Here is an 18,765-nt window from a genome sequence, read left to right as displayed (position 1 = left end):
TATCATCTTTGAGCAATCTTGGAACACAAGCCTGAAGCTTTTCCAGCTGACAGCCCTGCATAAAATAGATCACTGGGCTAACAAAGTTTTTTGTGGGTTTTCTTTTTTAATTTGCTTCTTGTTGGAGGTTGGTTTTTTTTGTTGTTGTTGTGGGGGGGTTGATTGGCTTGTTTGTTTCTGGTGGGGATTTTTTGTTGTGTTTTGGGGGGGGATTTTTTTGGTTTGTTTTTTTTTCATTTCAACAGCTACCAATCACAAAAGGCTGGGGGGAACTCAGTAGTTACTCTGGAAAAGTCTACGCAATTTTACTTCTGAACTGTAGGTTCCTGGACAGCTGAGGGCAAGATTATTGTTCCATTTTAAAATTCAGGAAAATGTATATACTTCCTCAATGTAAGTAAGAGGAAAAAAATGAGGGCAGGGGGGAAATAAAGCTACATAGGGAAGTTAAAACCTAGGAAGACATTTAGCTTGTTGATGACCTTAGTTCAAGTTGTTCTGCATTTACAAGAGATTTCTGAATTAAAACTTAAAGCCTTAAACCTACCTTAAGCCTGCCAAAATGTTTCCATTCTACAATAACAAGAGTTCAAACCCATCATTTCAGCACATCCTATTGATACATCCAATGGTAGCAAACATTTTATGCATGCTATCAAAATAGTTAAAACTTGACCCTTTAGACAATTTCAGTTTCTTAAGTAATGAATCTTTAATAATTTGATGAGTTTCTGAAACTATTAAAACATTTTTCTTGGAGAACCTAGCATTTTGAAAGCATTCTAAATTGCATTTTCAGAAAACTAAGTGCAGTCTACCTGGGTGACTGTTTTTAAAGTAAGCAAAGAGAATCCCTGGGTGACACTATTTCTCCAACAGGACTTCTGTAATCAAGGTTGGAAATATGATGGTCTTTAGGCCAGCACTTCTGTGGCTGTCAGAGTTGATGTTATTCTTTTTTACCATTGAGTAAAACAATACTGTAGGAAAGTAGCAGATTTGCACGTTCAGCAATTTATGGAAACATTTAAGGAATAGCATATCCCAACTTCCTGAAACAGCAACAATGAAAATAATGGGATATTACTTTTAGTCTCAAAGAAAAAAGTTTCTTTTCAGTGGCGTGCAATGTCGATCCAATTGCTGCTCGGTCAGTAACTGGATCAGAGACGAAGCATTTGACTGAGAGCAAGGCTTATACTCCATCTGGCATTATGCTGGCTTCCATTCCCCACCCCATTTCAGGAAGCTCACTTCTCTTTTTGAAATACTGCCCACCATCCATTACCATTTCCACTACAGGAGACCATTCTTCACTGAGAAATGTAATTCCATACTGTACAGATTGCTTGCCAGTATTCAGTTAGCTTTGATTTCTGTGCTACTCCACACAGCTACAGTTACTACAAGCAGCAACCAGTTTAGCATCATTCCCTCACTGATAAATAAAGCACGGGGTGAGAATGCCTCAGACTCCAGACTGTATGTAATCATGGTTCTGCAAGTTGATGAGCAAACGATTTCTTCTTTTTAAAAAAACCCCGAAGGATAGCTAATAAAGAAGCTTCAAGTAATTCCCACATTATCTTTTCTCCCCAAAAGCTGTAATAAAAGAAAGCTGGATTTCAACAACAGTAACACGGTTCCAGGCAGCCCTGTTCCCTGTCTTACCTAGTAGATATGTACATTTATAAATCAAGGTCCTGTGGATCAGAATATGCAAGACCCTTTAAAAAGTTTTCTGTGCTTCCCAAATTGTTAATATCATTCCCTTGTTTTATGGGCATCCAAAAGTGCAATCCTTCCTAACCCTCCCACTCCAAACCTGCAAAGACCACCCAAAGGAACTCGGGTATCTATGGTTCCATGTAGTACGTGCAAGGGGCTGCACAATCTCTGAATGAAAGTCTGTATGAACGTCAGACAACACCACAGGCACCAAAATGCATATCTGACCAAATTTGCAGAATGTGAAAATACCATGAAGCATCATAAACACAAATCAGAGACAAACAACATTTAGGACATCAAACAACTTCTTGAACACAACCTTTAAAAAAAAAAAAAAGAAAAATAAATAATTCAAATATCTAAATATCAGGGGATTAAAAGGCATTTTCCCATATTTAAGGGAAGGCATCACAGGTGAGGAAAATAACTATCAACACAAGGTTATCACAGATCAAAAAGCAGCTTTTTCACGTAGGAGATAGTCGTATCGTTGGATAGCATTTCAATGTGCTCGTTCCCTGCGAGCTCAAACATCAGCACTTGCTGTTTTTGCCTGTTCACCCACTTGCGGCACTGCAAGGCACTCTGCAGGTTGACGGTGCCGTCGCCGTCGCTGTAGATGATCCTGGGCTCTCTGTCCGGGAAGCTGTCGTAGTGGAAGGAGTCGGGGGTGTCCACGCCGGTGCCGTAGAGGCAGTGGATGCGCACGCGCGGCGGGGCCATGGCGTACACCAGCGGCTCCGTGGCCTGCCGCATCAGCCAGCCGTCCTCGAAGCCGATGTCCCTGTAGAAGCGCCGGTAGTCCCGCAGTGTGTAGTTGGCCGTGGGTGTGCTCACAAAGACCTTGTCTGGAGGCCACGTGTAATTGTAGGGGAGCATCCAGTTTGTGGAAACTGCTGATCTCTGCTGGTCTCTGATCTTGAGTGAACTGATAACGGGTATCCTATTGTTGTCACCTTAGACAAGAGAGGGGAATCTCATTAGACATTGAGCGAAGCATAAACCTCAATCAGCAGCAATTACCAGCGCTCACAGTGATAACGCAAATAAAAAGTTTGGTTCCTTTGCTTACAGTGACAATTTAAAGAGTTTTTCCTCATTTATGATGGTCTTCATAATTACAAATGGAAATAAAAATTGATGAATAACTAAACTAAGAAGATTGCTGCCCTTCCAATATGCTCCTTTGTAAAGAATGAAATATTTCCTCTGTGGGCCAAGTAAGAAATCAGATTTTATTAGGCATTTTTTAGACCATTTGCAAGTTCTGTCTTAAATGCTTAAATGCTTTTCTGGAAATGTGTTTTACGGTGCTTCTGGTACCTAGATCATGTTTCTGCTTCAAGAATAAGCAAATTCTAATGTGCAAGCATCTGTGAGAACTCATGAAGAAACTTTATAGAATGTCGTGGGTTCAGGTGGCTGGGTTTGTGGTAGTAGGGAGGCCATATGGGCCTAACTGAATGGGGTGGTTTCAGTTAGGAGCTGTTAGAAGTTTCACTGTCCCATTAAAAAGAAAAAAAAAAGCCAATGATAGCCAGCTCCAGGAGGAAATTCCTTGGTGCTGGCTATCATTGGCTTTTTTTTTATAGGACAGTCTCTGCTTATGCTATCAAGTAAGAATGCTGCCCTGAGTGACCAGTTCACTCTCTCAGCATAGTGCTTCAACAAAAGAGCTAGAGCTTGTTAACTTCTGGTGAGAACCATGAAAAATTGCCAGTATCAGCATCTCCCCTTCCAGTCAGCATGTCAAGACTGCTAAAACACTTGCACTCCTCAGAACACAGGTGTTCTCTAATGTAGCACTAATATTTCATAGTTGGTTACTCTAGTAACATAAACTACATCTTTGCCAGAGGGGAGGCAGATAAAACCACATTTCTTCAAAAACCAGTTGATAATTACTATACTTGGTAAGTGTTTTCAGCTGGCCAAGCTTTTACAAGGCATTACATTTTTATATAATGTCAATCTAGAGAGCTAGAGCTTCGCTCATTATCAATAAAGGTACTAAGTTACCTGATACCAAATAAACCACAAAATTGCTATCTTTTTACCAAATTTAGTTACTCTTATTACAGAACTACTGTCTGACCAAAGCATTCTCAAATTTTGTAGAGATCAAGACAACTGTTTTCTTAGCAGTTCATTCCAAAGATGGCTCAAACTAACACATGATTAAGTTATAATTTATATATCTTGTATCTTCATATAACTAAAAGCTGCTTCATAAGTGAACTATATAGTGATTACTAGAAATTTGCTTTTATTTAAACACCACCCCCCCCCAAAAAAAATCAAACAAAAAACCAAACAAAACCCCCACAAGAACAAAAACCAACAACAAAAAACCACAAATACTGAGACAGCCCAAAGTTTGTTTTTCTTGTTTTCACTGTCACAGTGGCTGGCACACCTCAGTTCTTTTGTCAGCTGAACTTTGAATCAGATTTTCCATAATTAGGTCCAGGTGGTTACAGCATGTAATGGTCCAGGTCAACCATGCTATAAAAATTGAAGTGCTGACACCAAAACTACTATTCCTGAAAAATATACTCTGGTGCTATTTCAATTCCAGGAGGTGGCACTAGTGCTTCAGCTAGGAGACATAAAGCACAATCTTTAATGCATCTTTAGCAGGACTACATGAAGGCATTGTTGGTATAAGTCTGAAACATAAAAAGAAAACTCCAAGAGCACAGCAAGAATCACAAAGGTCCCGAAAAACCTGTTTCATATTACTGTGTGGTAGCAGTACTTAACTGTGCACTCTCAGCACTAACTACTGAATACTGCTTGGCAGTTTCCAGCAAAGAAAGCCCGAGTTTTGAACTGAACAATGAAAGGAATGTGTACAACATTTATTTCCAGTAGAATAATCAAACACAGAACTTGACTATTCCAGCCTTCTCTTACAGAACTGTTACAAAGTGCTTATCAAGTACTTTTCTCTAAAGTGAGGAACTACCATGTGGCCAAGACCACATTTAATTAAGTCAGCAGGCACAACACTCACATTATGGTGAACAAAATATTAGATCTAAGGAAGACACTGCTCGTATTTCAATCTGACAAAACAAGCCACCACAGTGAACTTTGTGTCTGTGCCTGCTGTAGGAGAAAGAATATCCTCACTTTACTGGCACTGCAACTGTAATGATACAAGTACTGATCCTGCAAAGCACATGAATAGTAGCTGGAAGTATCACAGAAAATCTACTGAAAGTAATTCTGCCCGTGTCCTGTTTACTACTTCGATAACACAACTAGATTTGACATGAAGTTCCTGGCCATTACATATGATAAACAGGAATGGGAGCAGAAAGAATGCATTCACAGCATGCCTCGTCTTTCCTGCAGAAATGGAGTATTTTTCTTTAAAGCAACAATTCTTCTACATACTAACCCTGATAAACTCTTTAACAGACTAATGTAATCCAACTGTTGATGCCTGATGGTTGTGTGTTACTTACAGGTATTTGAGATAGGACTAGCCTAAAACTGTGCACTCTGAAATTGGGTACTGCCCATTTCACTTTCCCATATGATTCTTAGATTTCTGCTCAAAAAACATGAACTTCAGTACAACAGACATACAGATTAGCGTATGGCTACGTTTCAGTAGAAATTTAGTTTTTCATTATGCATTTGTATAACTAGCCACTTTGGATGAAATGCATTATAAAGGATAAACAAGGTATGAAGCACAGAAGTTTAATCCAACAGAAATCAAGGACTCTGGAATTTTATATAATCATGTATAATTTTATGAAGTTAATATTAACATTGCTCACTTCCTGCCATTTCTGTTGCATACAAACATGTCAGATGAAGCCTGTGGGAAATCAGTTTTTACAGTGCCATTGCAACACATTTAACAATGTGTAAATTGGGTGTTTGTATTGAGTTAAGTTTTCTAATTAGTCACAGACCAGTGCACTACTGTTCAGACTCAAATGCCTTTGCTAAGCAAAGTATTCTTTGCTCTGTCCACGCATGGCTGAGACTTGCTCTGTGTTTTGCATTTTGATGAAGTCCAGTTTTTGATGTTGGCTTTGATTAGGGAGAAGACAGCGATATCCAAAGCTAACAAATCAGAAGTAAGCTACAAAACCGAGCCAGAATTATCATCAAGAACTAAATGCCAGAGCACATGACATCATTATGGTATCACATGATGGGGTAAGTGAACATTTTCCATCAGTCATTTGCAGTTACTGAGCAAAATACGTTATGCTTCTTTATTCCATTTTTGTGGGGTTTGTTTTTTATTTGTTTGTTTGGTTCGTTTTTTGTTTTTTTTTTTTAAGTCTCAAGCATATCCAGTGTGCAAAACCCCAGACCTCAATCAGTAGTGTTATAACTTTCACCTGACATTTACACTGTAGGCACCACTTCACTACAACGTCTACAAGTTTCCCTTAATGTTAACCTCAAGCAGCTGTGTGATCTTGAATCAAAAGAAACTACTGAATGTTCTGGAGCCCTTGTTAGCTGTGCAATACTGAACAGAGCAATCAGGCTGGAGGCAGAAGTGACAGAAATAGAAGGCATGAGGCCAAACAGCAGATGACAGAACAATCTGCAGAGGAGAGGTCAGGAGGAGTCAAGAGGGGACAGAGCTCCTGGTTACAGGATGGGGACAAATTCGGTCCACTCCCACAAATAGGAAGAATGATAGTCTGGTTTCAAGGCTTGAAACATCAAGTTGTCATCACTTAAGAAAAATATTTTTACCTTCAGAGTATGTTAAACTCTTATCCCCTAACCTTACAGTTAACAGGCTAGTTTAGTATCATGCACTAAACGCTCCAGTTACCCACCTGAGGCCAGCACACGGAGAGTTTTAGCCACTCCTCCCCACGGAGCGCCTAGTGACACGTAGTCCTTGATGTACTTGTCCTTCCAATCCTGAGTCTGCTGGTTGAGGAAGTAGAGGGTGTACATATTACCCATACTGTGGGCAATTAGGACAACAGGACTTCCATACTGCTCATACATTAACTCTATCATCTTGCGAAGCGCCACAAAATAGTCTCCGTTCTCATCTAAAACATACAGATTACACAGTTATAATTATTAATTGTGAATGCTAAAAACTTTAAAACCATAAGCTTTTAAATAATTGTGCTGAACTGTCTACAGAATTAATAATAATACAGAGCTTAGAGATTCCAGTATTGGGGGGGTGGGGTTTGCAGGCATGTGCTTTGGTGGGGTGGGGATTTTCTGTTGTTTTGTTCTGTATTTTAAGGAAGTTTTAAGTAGCAAGTTGTTTAAAGGGGGAAAGGGAAAAAAAAAAAAGAAACTACAACAATGAGCTCACATCTGAGTCCTGCAGTGCCCAGACCCCAAGAAGCAGTCAAAATTAAGTATGATTGTACAGGATGGGAGAAGAGACTCAAAAAACCCATATTTGCTGTCTAGGAGAGGCAAAATTTTGTTCAAGTAACAGTATGTTATTTACTTGGTGCCTTTCGCCAGTCATAAGGTGCTCCTCTTACATCTTCATCACGTTTGTAGCCCCAATCTACTAAACTCTGCACCAGCATATAAAAGTAACTTCCTGTAGACAAGAGATAAGAACAGAACAGCAAGACAGTGTTACAAACAAAGTCTGGGGGCATTACCTCTGATACCATCATATACACAGACATTAAAACAGCAGAAAACTGCACGCACATTAAACAAAGTGAGATATGCCCACTATCCCCCAAAATTGAGAGAATGCTGTTATTAAAACTTCTTACTAGGTGGCTGATCTCTCAAAGATTTTGGCAGAAAGTCTACTATACACAGAGGGGATAAATCTTACTCAGCAGAGGAAAACTTACTCTTGAACTGTAAAGAAAACACCTCAGAAGTTACTATATTAGAGTCCTAACTCTTGCTGATTGCAAATTAACTTCAGGTAGGGTATAATACACATTCATAAATGTTGGCCTGGACTTCAACATTCATTCTTGCGAACAAATGCTTACAGCATTTGTATCCCAGGGCAGAATTCTGGAAACTACTTTTATATCTCTCAGGTAGAGGACTAAGACTGAAGTAACTGAACATAACACTTGAATAGCAAAGAAGGGAAACAGTTACAGACTGCATATTGACAGAGGTTACATATTACAGGCTTTGACACATGGGATTTAAGTGTTACCACAGCTAAATGCATCTAGTAACAGTGGCTGGACATCCTACACAACATCACAGTCATATCTGAAGTTTTGAGCAGAACATCACTCATAAGTCTTGGATGTTTATTACATAGTCCCTGAAGGGGAGAATTTTAAACATGACCCTATTCTAGCTATAAGACTCATCTGCTACAGATCATTAAGGACATTACTGCCCTTTGGGAGAACGCTTCCAAAAGAGCAATCCTTGTACATACCGACGCTCCTTTTACTTGGATCAAGAAATTCCAAGGAAAATGTCTGCCCAAATCCTGGGACTCTGATATCCACTCCATCTGGTGGTTCTGTAATCTGACTTGTTCTATTATAGACCAGCCTAGGGCAGGGGGGAAGAAAAAAAGTCATGAAACATGTTGTATTGCTGCATGAGACCTCTCAGCTACGTTGGGTCTCACATTCTGAGTGCAGTACAGGAACTTCAAGTGCTATTACTCAGAAGGAGGAAAAAAATCCACACAAAGAACAGGCCAGGCAGACACGATCAGAGTGCTCTAATGGCTAAGAGGCAATACAAACAATTCTTTTAATTACTCAAACGCTTTACATTCAGAATCTAAGACTTTTCTTCTCAATAAAACTGAGTACACAGAACTGTGGCTGAACTTGAGTTTTAGAATATGAGCTACACTGTGCAGTTCTGTACCACTTGACTTTGCATCAAGCCACATAATAGAGAAAACTTGTCAAGAGCACAAGAATATGGCAGTAGGAGATAAAATACCTGTAAAATCAGACCTCAGAAGTATTCTCCTAGGTAAAAATAATTAATTTCTGTTAACTAGGGACACCCACAGCAGCATAAGAGAATACTTTATTTCTTGACTAATTACTATTAGTATCTCAGGAAATGCACTGAGGTGTCCAGTGTTTTGTGAATACTTTTCAAATGAACTTGAGATATGAAGAATCTGGAGCATTAGGCCAGGAGTTGGGGTTTTTTAATCACTATTATAATTAAATTAGTTGAGGGTTGGTTGGTTTTCCATACCATATCGTACCAGTTTTTACCCCTCGATGGAATCACAGAATCTAAACTGATACTCAGACCTTCTCACAACAAAATTCTCTCTAATCTGTAAGGCATAGCAAGACAAAGCAGACTGTTTTACAACAACTCAGTACATTCACATAAAAGAGCAACACGCCAATTCAATATTTTTAATTGCACAAGCTAAGCATTCCTTGGTTTTGGAGTGATGTTTGTACTATTTTTAGAGGAAGATCAATGAAGCACACAATGATGAAATAATCTGAAAGCTTCAAATTAGCTATTTTCTAAATCAAAATAATTCTGGAAAGAGACTTCTAAGGCTGCCTGTAAAGGACCCTATGTGCTAATAACACCAAGATTGTGGGTTCAGTCTCTGTACAGGCCAGAGACTGGACTTGGTAATCCTTGTGGGTCCCTTCCAACTCAGAATATTTCATGAAACATGATCCACACCAGTCATTTCCATGAGTCTAGTGGTAGAAACTGGTCTCAGCTGCCCACGAGCCTGTTTCTAATGACACAGTGCCAGCAGAAGCACAAGCTCACTTTCCTCCTGCCTGTCCCCTCTGAGCTCCCAATGTATATCCTTGCCCCTTGCCTCCTCAAGACCTCGGTAATTTATCACAGAATGGGTAGGACTTGAAGAGAGCGCTGGGTCATCTGCTCCAAGCTCCCTGCTCAAGCAGGGTGTCCCTAAAGCACATGGCACAGGATTGCCTCCAAATGGTTCTGGAATATCTTCAGTGAGGGAGACTCCACACCCTCTCTGGGTGATCTGTCCCGGTGCGTGGTCACTGCACAGGGAAGTTCTTCCTCATGTTCAGGTGGAACTTCCTGGGCATCAGTTTCTGCCCACTGCCTCTTGTCTTACTGCTTGGCAGCATCGAGAAGAGCCTGGCTCCAAGAAGAGCAGAAAACATTCTCTTTAAAAAAGCCCACAGAGGTGCCTGATAAGTGCCCAAACCTACACTGGGTAACTGGTAGGAGAGAAAATGGAAGAAACCAAGAGAACCTCTGCTCCTCATCAGTGATAAACAGCTACCTCAGACATAACAGAGCCACATCTTCAGATCCCTCCTGTTAGTCTACCCAGCAGAATTCCAAGCCATTTTTCTCACTGGTCTTGAATCAGAAAAGAAAGTTTAAGACAGCCATTCTGCATGTCAGCCTAAGGAAAGGAAGTAACTGCAAAGAGCAACATTTCTGGTCTTACCTGATATTATCAATCCAGCAATCAATGATGACAGGTAGAAGCAATTCCAGATTCAGCCAGAGCGTAAAATAACTGTCTGTCTTCTTAGAGCAGAGATAGTGCACTACCGATGGCTTATCTAACTTTGCTTCCAGCTGATTACCTAAGTCCCCTGGGACTGAAAAAGATAAAAAAAGGAAAGAGAAAAATATAAAAAGGAGACTTAATTCAAGTGAATAGCATTTTACATTGCAATATATATGTCTAAATACTGCAGCCCTCACTTGCATCATCACTGCATCCATGGATGTTCACTTCCCCAAACCAGCTCTCTCACTAGGACGTTTTTGGTCCCTAGCTCTTGCTGAGCAACTGCACCTGCTTTCCCAGGCCTAAAGTCTGCCTGACACCCAACAGAGAGACACCATAACATTTTGTAACTGGATAAAAAAAATTGTATAAGAAAAAGTACTACATGGACATTTTCCACTGAAAATATTTAGATTTTAAAGAATCAATACCTGAGGAATCATTATGTGGAATAATTCTGGATCAACAGATCATAACTTCCAAGAGAGGGCTATAAAGGAACATGTCACATTAGCCCATTGGTATGACAAACAAAGATTGTCTTGGACATTACCAAAATTATCTGTGTTTTCAAGTACAAACAATCTTTCTGAAAGGACTTCTTTTTCAGTGTCTCAACTGCATTAAAAAGTCTTTGTTCTCTTTAAACAGTTGCCTGCAAACTATCAATTTGAGATTAAAAACATGAAAATTAAAACACCCATTAATATTTTATCTTCTCTTCTTCACCTCCAGCCACACTTTTGCAATACAGGATGTAGTTGGCTAACAATGTCAAAATACAGTTCCATATCTCTTACATGCAGGCTTGGATGCAACAGTATAGCTCTTCACTTTTTTCCTTTGGATGCATTACATCAGTAATACTTGGAGGAAACAGTCTTGTATTTGCACTTTCTTGAGGCATATACTAAATGCCAGTATTCCTTCAATTGAAGTTTATTTTTCTTTATTTTTTAAATGCTAGATGGAAACAGGAGTATTTTTCTAAATTAGAAAAATACTTAACAAAACATTCTTACAATTTTCAGCAGCAAGTTTTTAGAGAAACTTCCTGCATTCTGTTAGGGTTAATAATTTTTTCCTCAAAAACCAGAAAGGCAAAAACATTTCAGCAACTGAAAAGTTTTTCTGTGTGAGAAAAATTTAGAAGTTTGGCCCTTCTTAAGGGATTCCCCAACCTCTTCCAGCTCCACACAGCCACCTTTTTGGGGTGTGCACAACTGTACACTATTTACTTGTTGATGTCTAGTTTTGAAGTTTTTTAATTTTTAACCCATACAGTTGTGTGTCCCCCCTCCCCACCTACCTTCTAGTAAGTAATTTAATCAAAACAGTTTAAGTTCTATAAAACACTAATACTTAGCAATGGCTTAAGGAAATAGATATCTTTTAGGGGAACACTTAATTTAACCGGAAAGCCAGAGGTGCTTTTAGAGAAACGCTTATTGCAGAACTGAAAGAGGACAGAAGTTCAAACTACAGACCTGGACAACCACACTCCAAAACACTCTATAACCACTGCAGATTATGCCTCACCACAAGATATACCTCAGGATTTCTTTATTAACTACCCCTACTTTCTCATTAGGTTTCTAAGGGTGTTATTCTTGTAGCCTTAAGTGAAATGTTAAGGGCCCCAGTAGCTGCCCATGGTTTATTTTAGGTCATATTTCAAGGACTGATATACTGCAAAGCATAGTAAGGGAGATCATAGCATTGCATCACACCCTAGAAAGAGTTTACTGCAGTTCAGTCTTGTAACCTCACAAAATGCTACTTAGTTATTGCTTAGAAAACTAAGGCAACAGCTTGTTCCAGTCTCGTGCCTCTGCTGTATCAGTGTTTTTAATTAGAAAAGGAACAGAATGTAATTCTATTTATATCAATCATTCGTGACTAGCCAGTTTCAGCAGCAGACCTGCCAAGGACAGAACAGGTTGATTTTTGTCTTGGGTTTCAATACAAAGAGTGACATTTTGTTCTATCCGGGAACATCATTTCCTTGGGTAAAAATCAAGATGCCTTTCAAAGACTTAGACGACAAACATCGAGAGTTTGAAGAACTTGCTTATAAGTGAGTGCAGTTCAAAAACCTCAGCAGCTCCTGCTCAGAGGAGGGAAACTCACTGAAGAGGTTAAAAGTTACAGTCAAGATACATTTATCAACAAAAGTGCTGAAAGCAGGAAACTGCACAAAGTCTCACTTCAACTTAATGGAGTAATCTTAGATTAACTGCAAGTTCAATTTAGTTAAGACATTTTATCTTCAAGCTTCTTGAGGACAGAGTCTGTGCTCCTGTGTCCAGTTCAGGGCAGAAGATGAGAAACATGACATAGTGATTTTTACTCAAGGGATGATAAAGAACAAGATGAAAAATGGCAATTTTTGCAATTCCAAACAAAAGATAAGGGACAAGTTCCACTTGTGCCAAGATACATACTGGAGTTAAAAAATAAATTCCCACGTACATGTATGAGGTCTGATTATTTATAAAGCAGGGATTAACAAAAATGCTTGTCGTATTTACATTTCCACAATAACAGTGAAAATGCTAGCCACTGTAATTCACACCTTGGGTTTTTTTTATTTTTAAAGTATATTTGTAAGCTGAAGAGGGTTCATGATGAAGCTATAGGAAATAAAATACAAATTTTGATTTTTGAGATTATGGAAAGAAATATGCAAGATCTTCAGTTCTCAACCCACCCAGTTTAACAGAGTTAATGATTTACATTTTGGCTGGAGAACTACTTAGTGGCTTTTTGATAAGTAACAGGTTAAAAAATATCACACTGAAGATTAATTCTGTAAGTTAAGGACATACCTTTCCAGACTTTCTATGATGGAATTTAAAGCAGTAGAGAAACATCTTTCGCTTTGCTTTCAGGCCATACAGAGAAACAATCTGTGGGCAGAGTTACCTTTAAGCAGTTTTTCTCCTCATCCTCTCATCTACCGGTAGCTGTAGTTTCTAAGCCTTTTTGCTGGAAACATTACATAAAGTTCATACTTTTTAAAGCCTGCAGGCTGACCCCAAACTAACTGGCAAGTGAAGTTCTGCAAAATACATCAGCACTAGTTAAAACCGTATGTCCAAGAAAAGATCTTCAGTAGTACCCTTGCTTCCCAACTTACAGTTGTGTAATTCCTCTACTGAACTACAACATTTGCAAATAAGAGATTTCATATTCAGGAAAAAAAAAAAAAAAGGGCACTTCCATCAGATGTCATGTTCTATCAGTTCTAGCACATTCTCATTTTTCAGAGACAGGAATCCCAACAGATCTCATCCCAGTACACTGATGAATCCAATTCATTTTCAATATTATAGTATCCTTCACTGATTTTTTTCATCTCTCTGCCCTGACAAAAATAGTAGATCTCCTTTTGGGATGTGTTCTTGTATGTTTACACTTTATGGAAAGCACATTTACAAGTTTTATTAAAGAGTGGCCACAGACTTTTCCAAGCCTGTGAATTACAACAACTAGCTTTAGGACATTCATACTCATGCCTATCACTATCCTTAAGTCTTAGTGACAGATTCATGGTTCCCATAAGCAAACTGCACCTTTATAGTGACTTGCCTTAATACTGCTCAGATAACAAAGACAAAAGATCATTCAACAAACACCCTGAATAGGAGGATCTCAAATTTTATCTGTTAAAAAAAAAAAAAAAATTAAAAATAGTGCCTACATAATAATGGGGTTGGGGGCTGGGCTATTTTTTATGTGTATGTGTGGGATTAAAAAAAAAAGGCCATCAATTGGTACTTTTTTTACTACTTTTATCTGAAATGCAAATGCTTTTGAGTATTTATCAACTATTATACTTTTTAACTGGTATAATATCCTCATATAACTGTCATCTTTTTGGTTCTATAAATTAGTATTCCTTCAAAATGAACCAATTTCCAACTTCCCTGGAAAATTAACGTTAAACCCTGACCCCAGTTCTCTAAGGAGAACATCTCAAAGCAGCTCACAGACACGACAGACTGCCACAGAAGAGGCCTGTGTTTAAAATTAGGAACAAGAAAGCAAACAACATCTCACATGATACTTCCAGATACCTTGGATCACATGAGGCATAAACATTTAAATCACTCCTGACATCTAGCCAGCTGACCATACAAACATGCACACCTCAATTAGCAGTCAGCAGGAATTCACAGGCAAAGCTCTTTTACATGTAAATCAATTATTAACAAACTTCATTTAGGTGTCTTTCTAGAAAACTTTAGCCAAGTACCTAACAAATTGTTTGCAGAAGGTATCAGAACATTGATATAGTAATTGTGTTGAGTCAGCTGTAAAAGGTAAAGAGTTCAGTGAATCCAATGCTGGTTTTATAAGGATGGGTTATCAGCTCCAAAAATTTCTAAACTGAGAGATAGTATGCAGTGATTATCGATGGACTATAGGAGAAAATGGAGGGAGAGCAGCCACAAAATAAACTACTTCTCACAGCATTAGAAGACAAGAGTATTGAATATAATCAGACTGAAGTTCAAAAAAGTTATAATTCAGGTAAACACGAAGCAGATACACAGAAGTAATTGCACAGAATATGTATTTGTTCAGTAGATATTGTCAGTAGAACAGAAGTATTTGGTGGGTTATTTTGATTCTTAAAGGAGATTTTTCTATATAAACACATTGTCCTGGCTAAATAGAAAACTCTTTAAAAAGGCACAAAAGGAAATCAGTATCTTAATTAGTCCCCTTTTCCCAAAAAACACTTGAGAGAGGAATCCAAGATAATCACCTTAGATTTAATGAGCATTGTGCCTGATATTCAGGCCTTCAGGCAGGACTCTGGACAAAGATTTTGACTTTTGCCTGTCTCTTTTTCTGTAGAATCACTATTATATGAATACATTTGATGCTTTGTTATCCAAATCTCCGGGAAAACTGAGCAATTGCTTTGCAGTATTTTGCTGGCAGTTACTACCCCTGACAATTTGGTCCCTTATTATGTACAAACAAGAGCCCCAGGCATAGTAAATCCTGCTACCAAGGCACCTTGATGATGCACAGACCAGGTTAAAAACTAACCTAATCCAAACAGCATGGTGCCACTCTCCACATTCCTTGTGCCAGCTCCTCCATTAAATTAATTCAATTACTAGATTAATCACTTCTCCTAAACAGGTTGATTTTCTCATAAGGTAGCAAGACAAAGGTACAAGGAAAGCTGGGTGAGTACTGAGCTCAGCTGTTCCAGAGAACCTCCCTTCACCTGAGCCAGTCAGGGGCCTCTACAAATCTGAGACCTGTTGCCATCACAGCCATGGTCCAGAATTACCAAGCTGTATTCGTGCAGCTCATGTATTTTCTGATGTGAGATTTCTTGAAGTAGTATTTTGGTTGGTACCTGGGCAGCAGAACATAGTCACCCACAAGCAATGCTCGTGCAAGCTACTGCTCTACTTCCTCCTCCAGGAGTTGGGTAAGCACAGGTTGCAACTGCAAAGTGGGGTCATTACAAGAAAAGGTTTGAGAGTAAGCTACACTGGGTCTTGTGACCATCACTAGTCTAAAACACTTGTGAAGTGTCATTATGCTGACAACATTCCTTTAAACAGCATTTCTTCTTTCTTTATTCCTTAAGATCAGTGGCCATGTTGCCACACACAGAATAAGACCAAACTTGTTAACTCCCCTTTCTACAGAAGTTAAAACTGAAGGGTTTTAGCTTCCAAACAAATCAAGAGTAAGTGCTTTGATCACAAGATCCTGTTTACTACAAGACAAAAACATATTTAAAAACTGAACATATATGAGGAGTTAGGATTCTAGATGCCAGCCTGATAAATCAGGAGAAGCAACTCTGTGTTCCCATCTTGTATGGGCTCCAAAATCATCTCAGGCTTGTATAGGCCCATATAATGCAGCCCTGCACACACTTCAGTCTCTTTTTCATTTGTGTTTACAGCCAGTGGGGGTTTTTCTTCCCTCTCTCAAACACCTGTGTTAAGCCAGCACTTAGAATGCTTCCCTAAACAATTCCACTAAACCATTGCACCATCCTCATGGCAGTAACTCCTAAAAAGCTTATCTTAACATGTCACATATATAAGAAGGGTGAAGAAAAGGCCATGAAAAGTTAACCAAAATCAAGCTGAGAACATTTCATCCAGAACCAGCAGGTGACCGACAGTTACTCCTTCCTCTCCTGTGTTTGTTTGACCTTCACTGCCCATGTCATGTCTAATCAAAGCTAAGCCCTTACTGCAGGTGTTTTTACAACAAGAGTAACTGCTGTAAATCAAAAAAACATAGTATTTTACAATAGGAAGTTACAGCAAATCACTCCCTAAGAGTACCTGCTTTCTCAAACATACAGGCAGCCCAGAAAAATTACCTTATGTTAGAACCCACTGAACCTTCACCTTCTGGACAGGTCAGGACCAGGCAGCAGAAAACTGAAGAGAATAGTAAGAGATGCAAGTTCTGTAGCGTTTGATGAAAATTGCTGGTTTACAACAGCAAGAAAGTCTGTTGTAATGCACTCATTGATGAATGTCCACTCAGCCAGAGCATTTACCAGAACGTCTCTTAAGAAAATGTAGGTCAGCCATGGTTCTTAAAACCATCCTTAGGGAACATATATACTTAAAGTAGATCCATCAGTAGTAACTCCACGCTTCTACAATCAGTATTGCTTTCTCATCTTTGTTTCCTTCACAGCTAGAGTTCAATACTGGATCAGTAACTAACACACTATCACCTTTGTCATCAAGAAGCTTGTGCTGAAGCAAGTGCCAAGGCCTATTACTAAAACCCAGCATTATAGAGTGGAAAGATGGGATAAAAGATTGTTTCTAGCTTCCTCAGGCAGAATTCAAAGAACTTTTGTTCAGGTTTCAACTCCTAGCCCTTAGGACATCCTTTTGCAGTTTCTACTTCCAAATCTACATCCTGTCAGTCAGTTCAGAACTGTGGATTCGTACACCCTGTTCCTATGATAACAAGAACATTTTTAAAGATGCTGTGTTAGAATTCACCCTTTTAGGTCAGAAGTTTGTAACAGTAGTAATAAAATCAACAATAGAGCCTAAATTATTATCAAGAAATGGAGCTCAAACTGAACTGCACGCCACTGATTATCCTTTTCCCAATATTTTTCCCATTTTCTTACTTTTTCTTCCCCCCTTACCATTGAGACTAATCGCATAAGAATGTGCAGCATACTGAATACAGTCACAGGACAGCCTGCTGACACTGCTGCCACCAAATGCACTTAGTGCCTTGGAATGGTTCAGAATTACAGTTTCAGTAGGCAAGTTATTAAAACATTTAAAATTTATTTACCATTCTCCTCAAAAGGTACAAGAAGCATCTAACACGTATTACTAACTAACTATGATAGGAATATTGCCTACATATTCACTAAAAACTACCTTGTGTTAACAGATGTAACCACAGGCCAGTAGGAAATATTCGTTTTTCACATTTGAGCCAATTATTTTTTAGATACGTGTAGCTCGACTGCTGGAACACCCAATCGCTCCTCTTTCCACATCTGATTCCAGCCTCTTTTAGGGAAGGTTCACACAGAGAAAAAAACTTAAGAAGCGAGGTCTGGCGTTAGTTAACGAGCTGGAGATATCTTAGGGCGAGCCGTGTACTTGGGCACACCCGGTGCGCTGCCCGGCCCGGCCCCGGGGCCAGCCCGAGCTGCCGGGGCGGTCCCGGGGCGGCCGCTCCGTGCCCCGCAGTGCCCGGGCAGTGCCGGGCGGGGCTGGGCCCCCCGCACCTCCCGCCGGGTCCGGGGCTGTGGGATGGGCCCCGCGGTGCCCGCCGCCCGCCCCGCCGCCCCCCGGCTCTTACCCAGCACCACGGGCGGCCCCGCGGGCCGGCGGCGCGGCGCTCCCCCGCAGGGGCACGGCAGCAGCAGGAGCAGCAGGACGAGGCCGAGGGAGGGGCTCCCCGCGGGGCGCGGGACGAGCCTGGCGCCGGCCGGCAAGGACATGGCCCCAGCGCATAACCGCGGGGCCGGCAGCGCTGCACGGCCCGCCCGGAGTGCGGCCCCGCCGCCCGGGCCGCGCACTAAAGCGGCACCCCGCCCCGCCCCGGCCCGCCGGGCCCGGCCCACCGCGTCAGCGCCGAGCGCGGCCCGGCCCCCGCACCGCCCGCACCGCCCTCAGCCCCGGAGAGCCGCGCGGGCCCGGCCCCCGCACCGCCCTCAGCCCCGGAGAGCCCCGCGGGCCCGGCCCCCGCACCGCCCGCACCCCCGGAGAGCCCCGCGGGCCCGGCCGGCGCCGCAGAGCGCTGAGGAGGGAGATATGCTGTGGGAGGAGCATGACAACATCTACACCCGTGCGGTCGTGGTGATTGCTGAAAGTAAGGCGCGTTTGCTGCCAAACATGTCTAAAAATAATTAGCGCGTGAGGGGCGTAGTCAGAACGGTTCAAAGGAAAGCAAAATTCTTGGAAGAACTGGGAATTTTAGTATTACACAGTCAAGGGAGTGGGCATCTGATCAGTCAACACCCGACTAATGTAACAGGTAATTGGTACAGGGTATCCCCCAGATCAGGCATTTGACAATACCGA

The 18,765-nt window shown here is 40.7% G+C and overlaps 1 protein-coding gene across 1 annotated transcript; it reads right to left on the bottom strand.

Moving 5' to 3' along the window:
- Positions 1–276: 276 nt before the first annotated feature.
- Positions 277–18,212, bottom strand: PLA2G15 (phospholipase A2 group XV). The gene is made up of 6 exons (XM_027897921.1): positions 18,041–18,212; positions 10,130–10,286; positions 8,123–8,241; positions 7,199–7,297; positions 6,555–6,779; positions 277–2,687 (listed from the first exon to the last, which is right to left on the bottom strand). The coding sequence occupies exons 1-6, from the start codon at positions 18,180–18,182 to the stop codon at positions 2,176–2,178; spliced, it is 1,254 nt and encodes a 417-aa protein (XP_027753722.1). The 5' UTR covers positions 18,183–18,212; the 3' UTR covers positions 277–2,175.
- Positions 18,213–18,765: the final 553 nt, after the last annotated feature.

Source organism: Empidonax traillii, unplaced genomic scaffold (genome assembly GCF_003031625.1).
Source record: "Empidonax traillii isolate 1590-97213 ecotype Southwest subspecies unplaced genomic scaffold, ASM303162v1 scaffold569:size410440, whole genome shotgun sequence".
NCBI classification, from domain to species: Eukaryota; Metazoa; Chordata; class Aves; order Passeriformes; family Tyrannidae; genus Empidonax; species Empidonax traillii.
The sequence above is the reverse complement of the archived record's forward strand: the minus strand, read 5'-3'. Positions and strand labels throughout refer to the sequence as shown.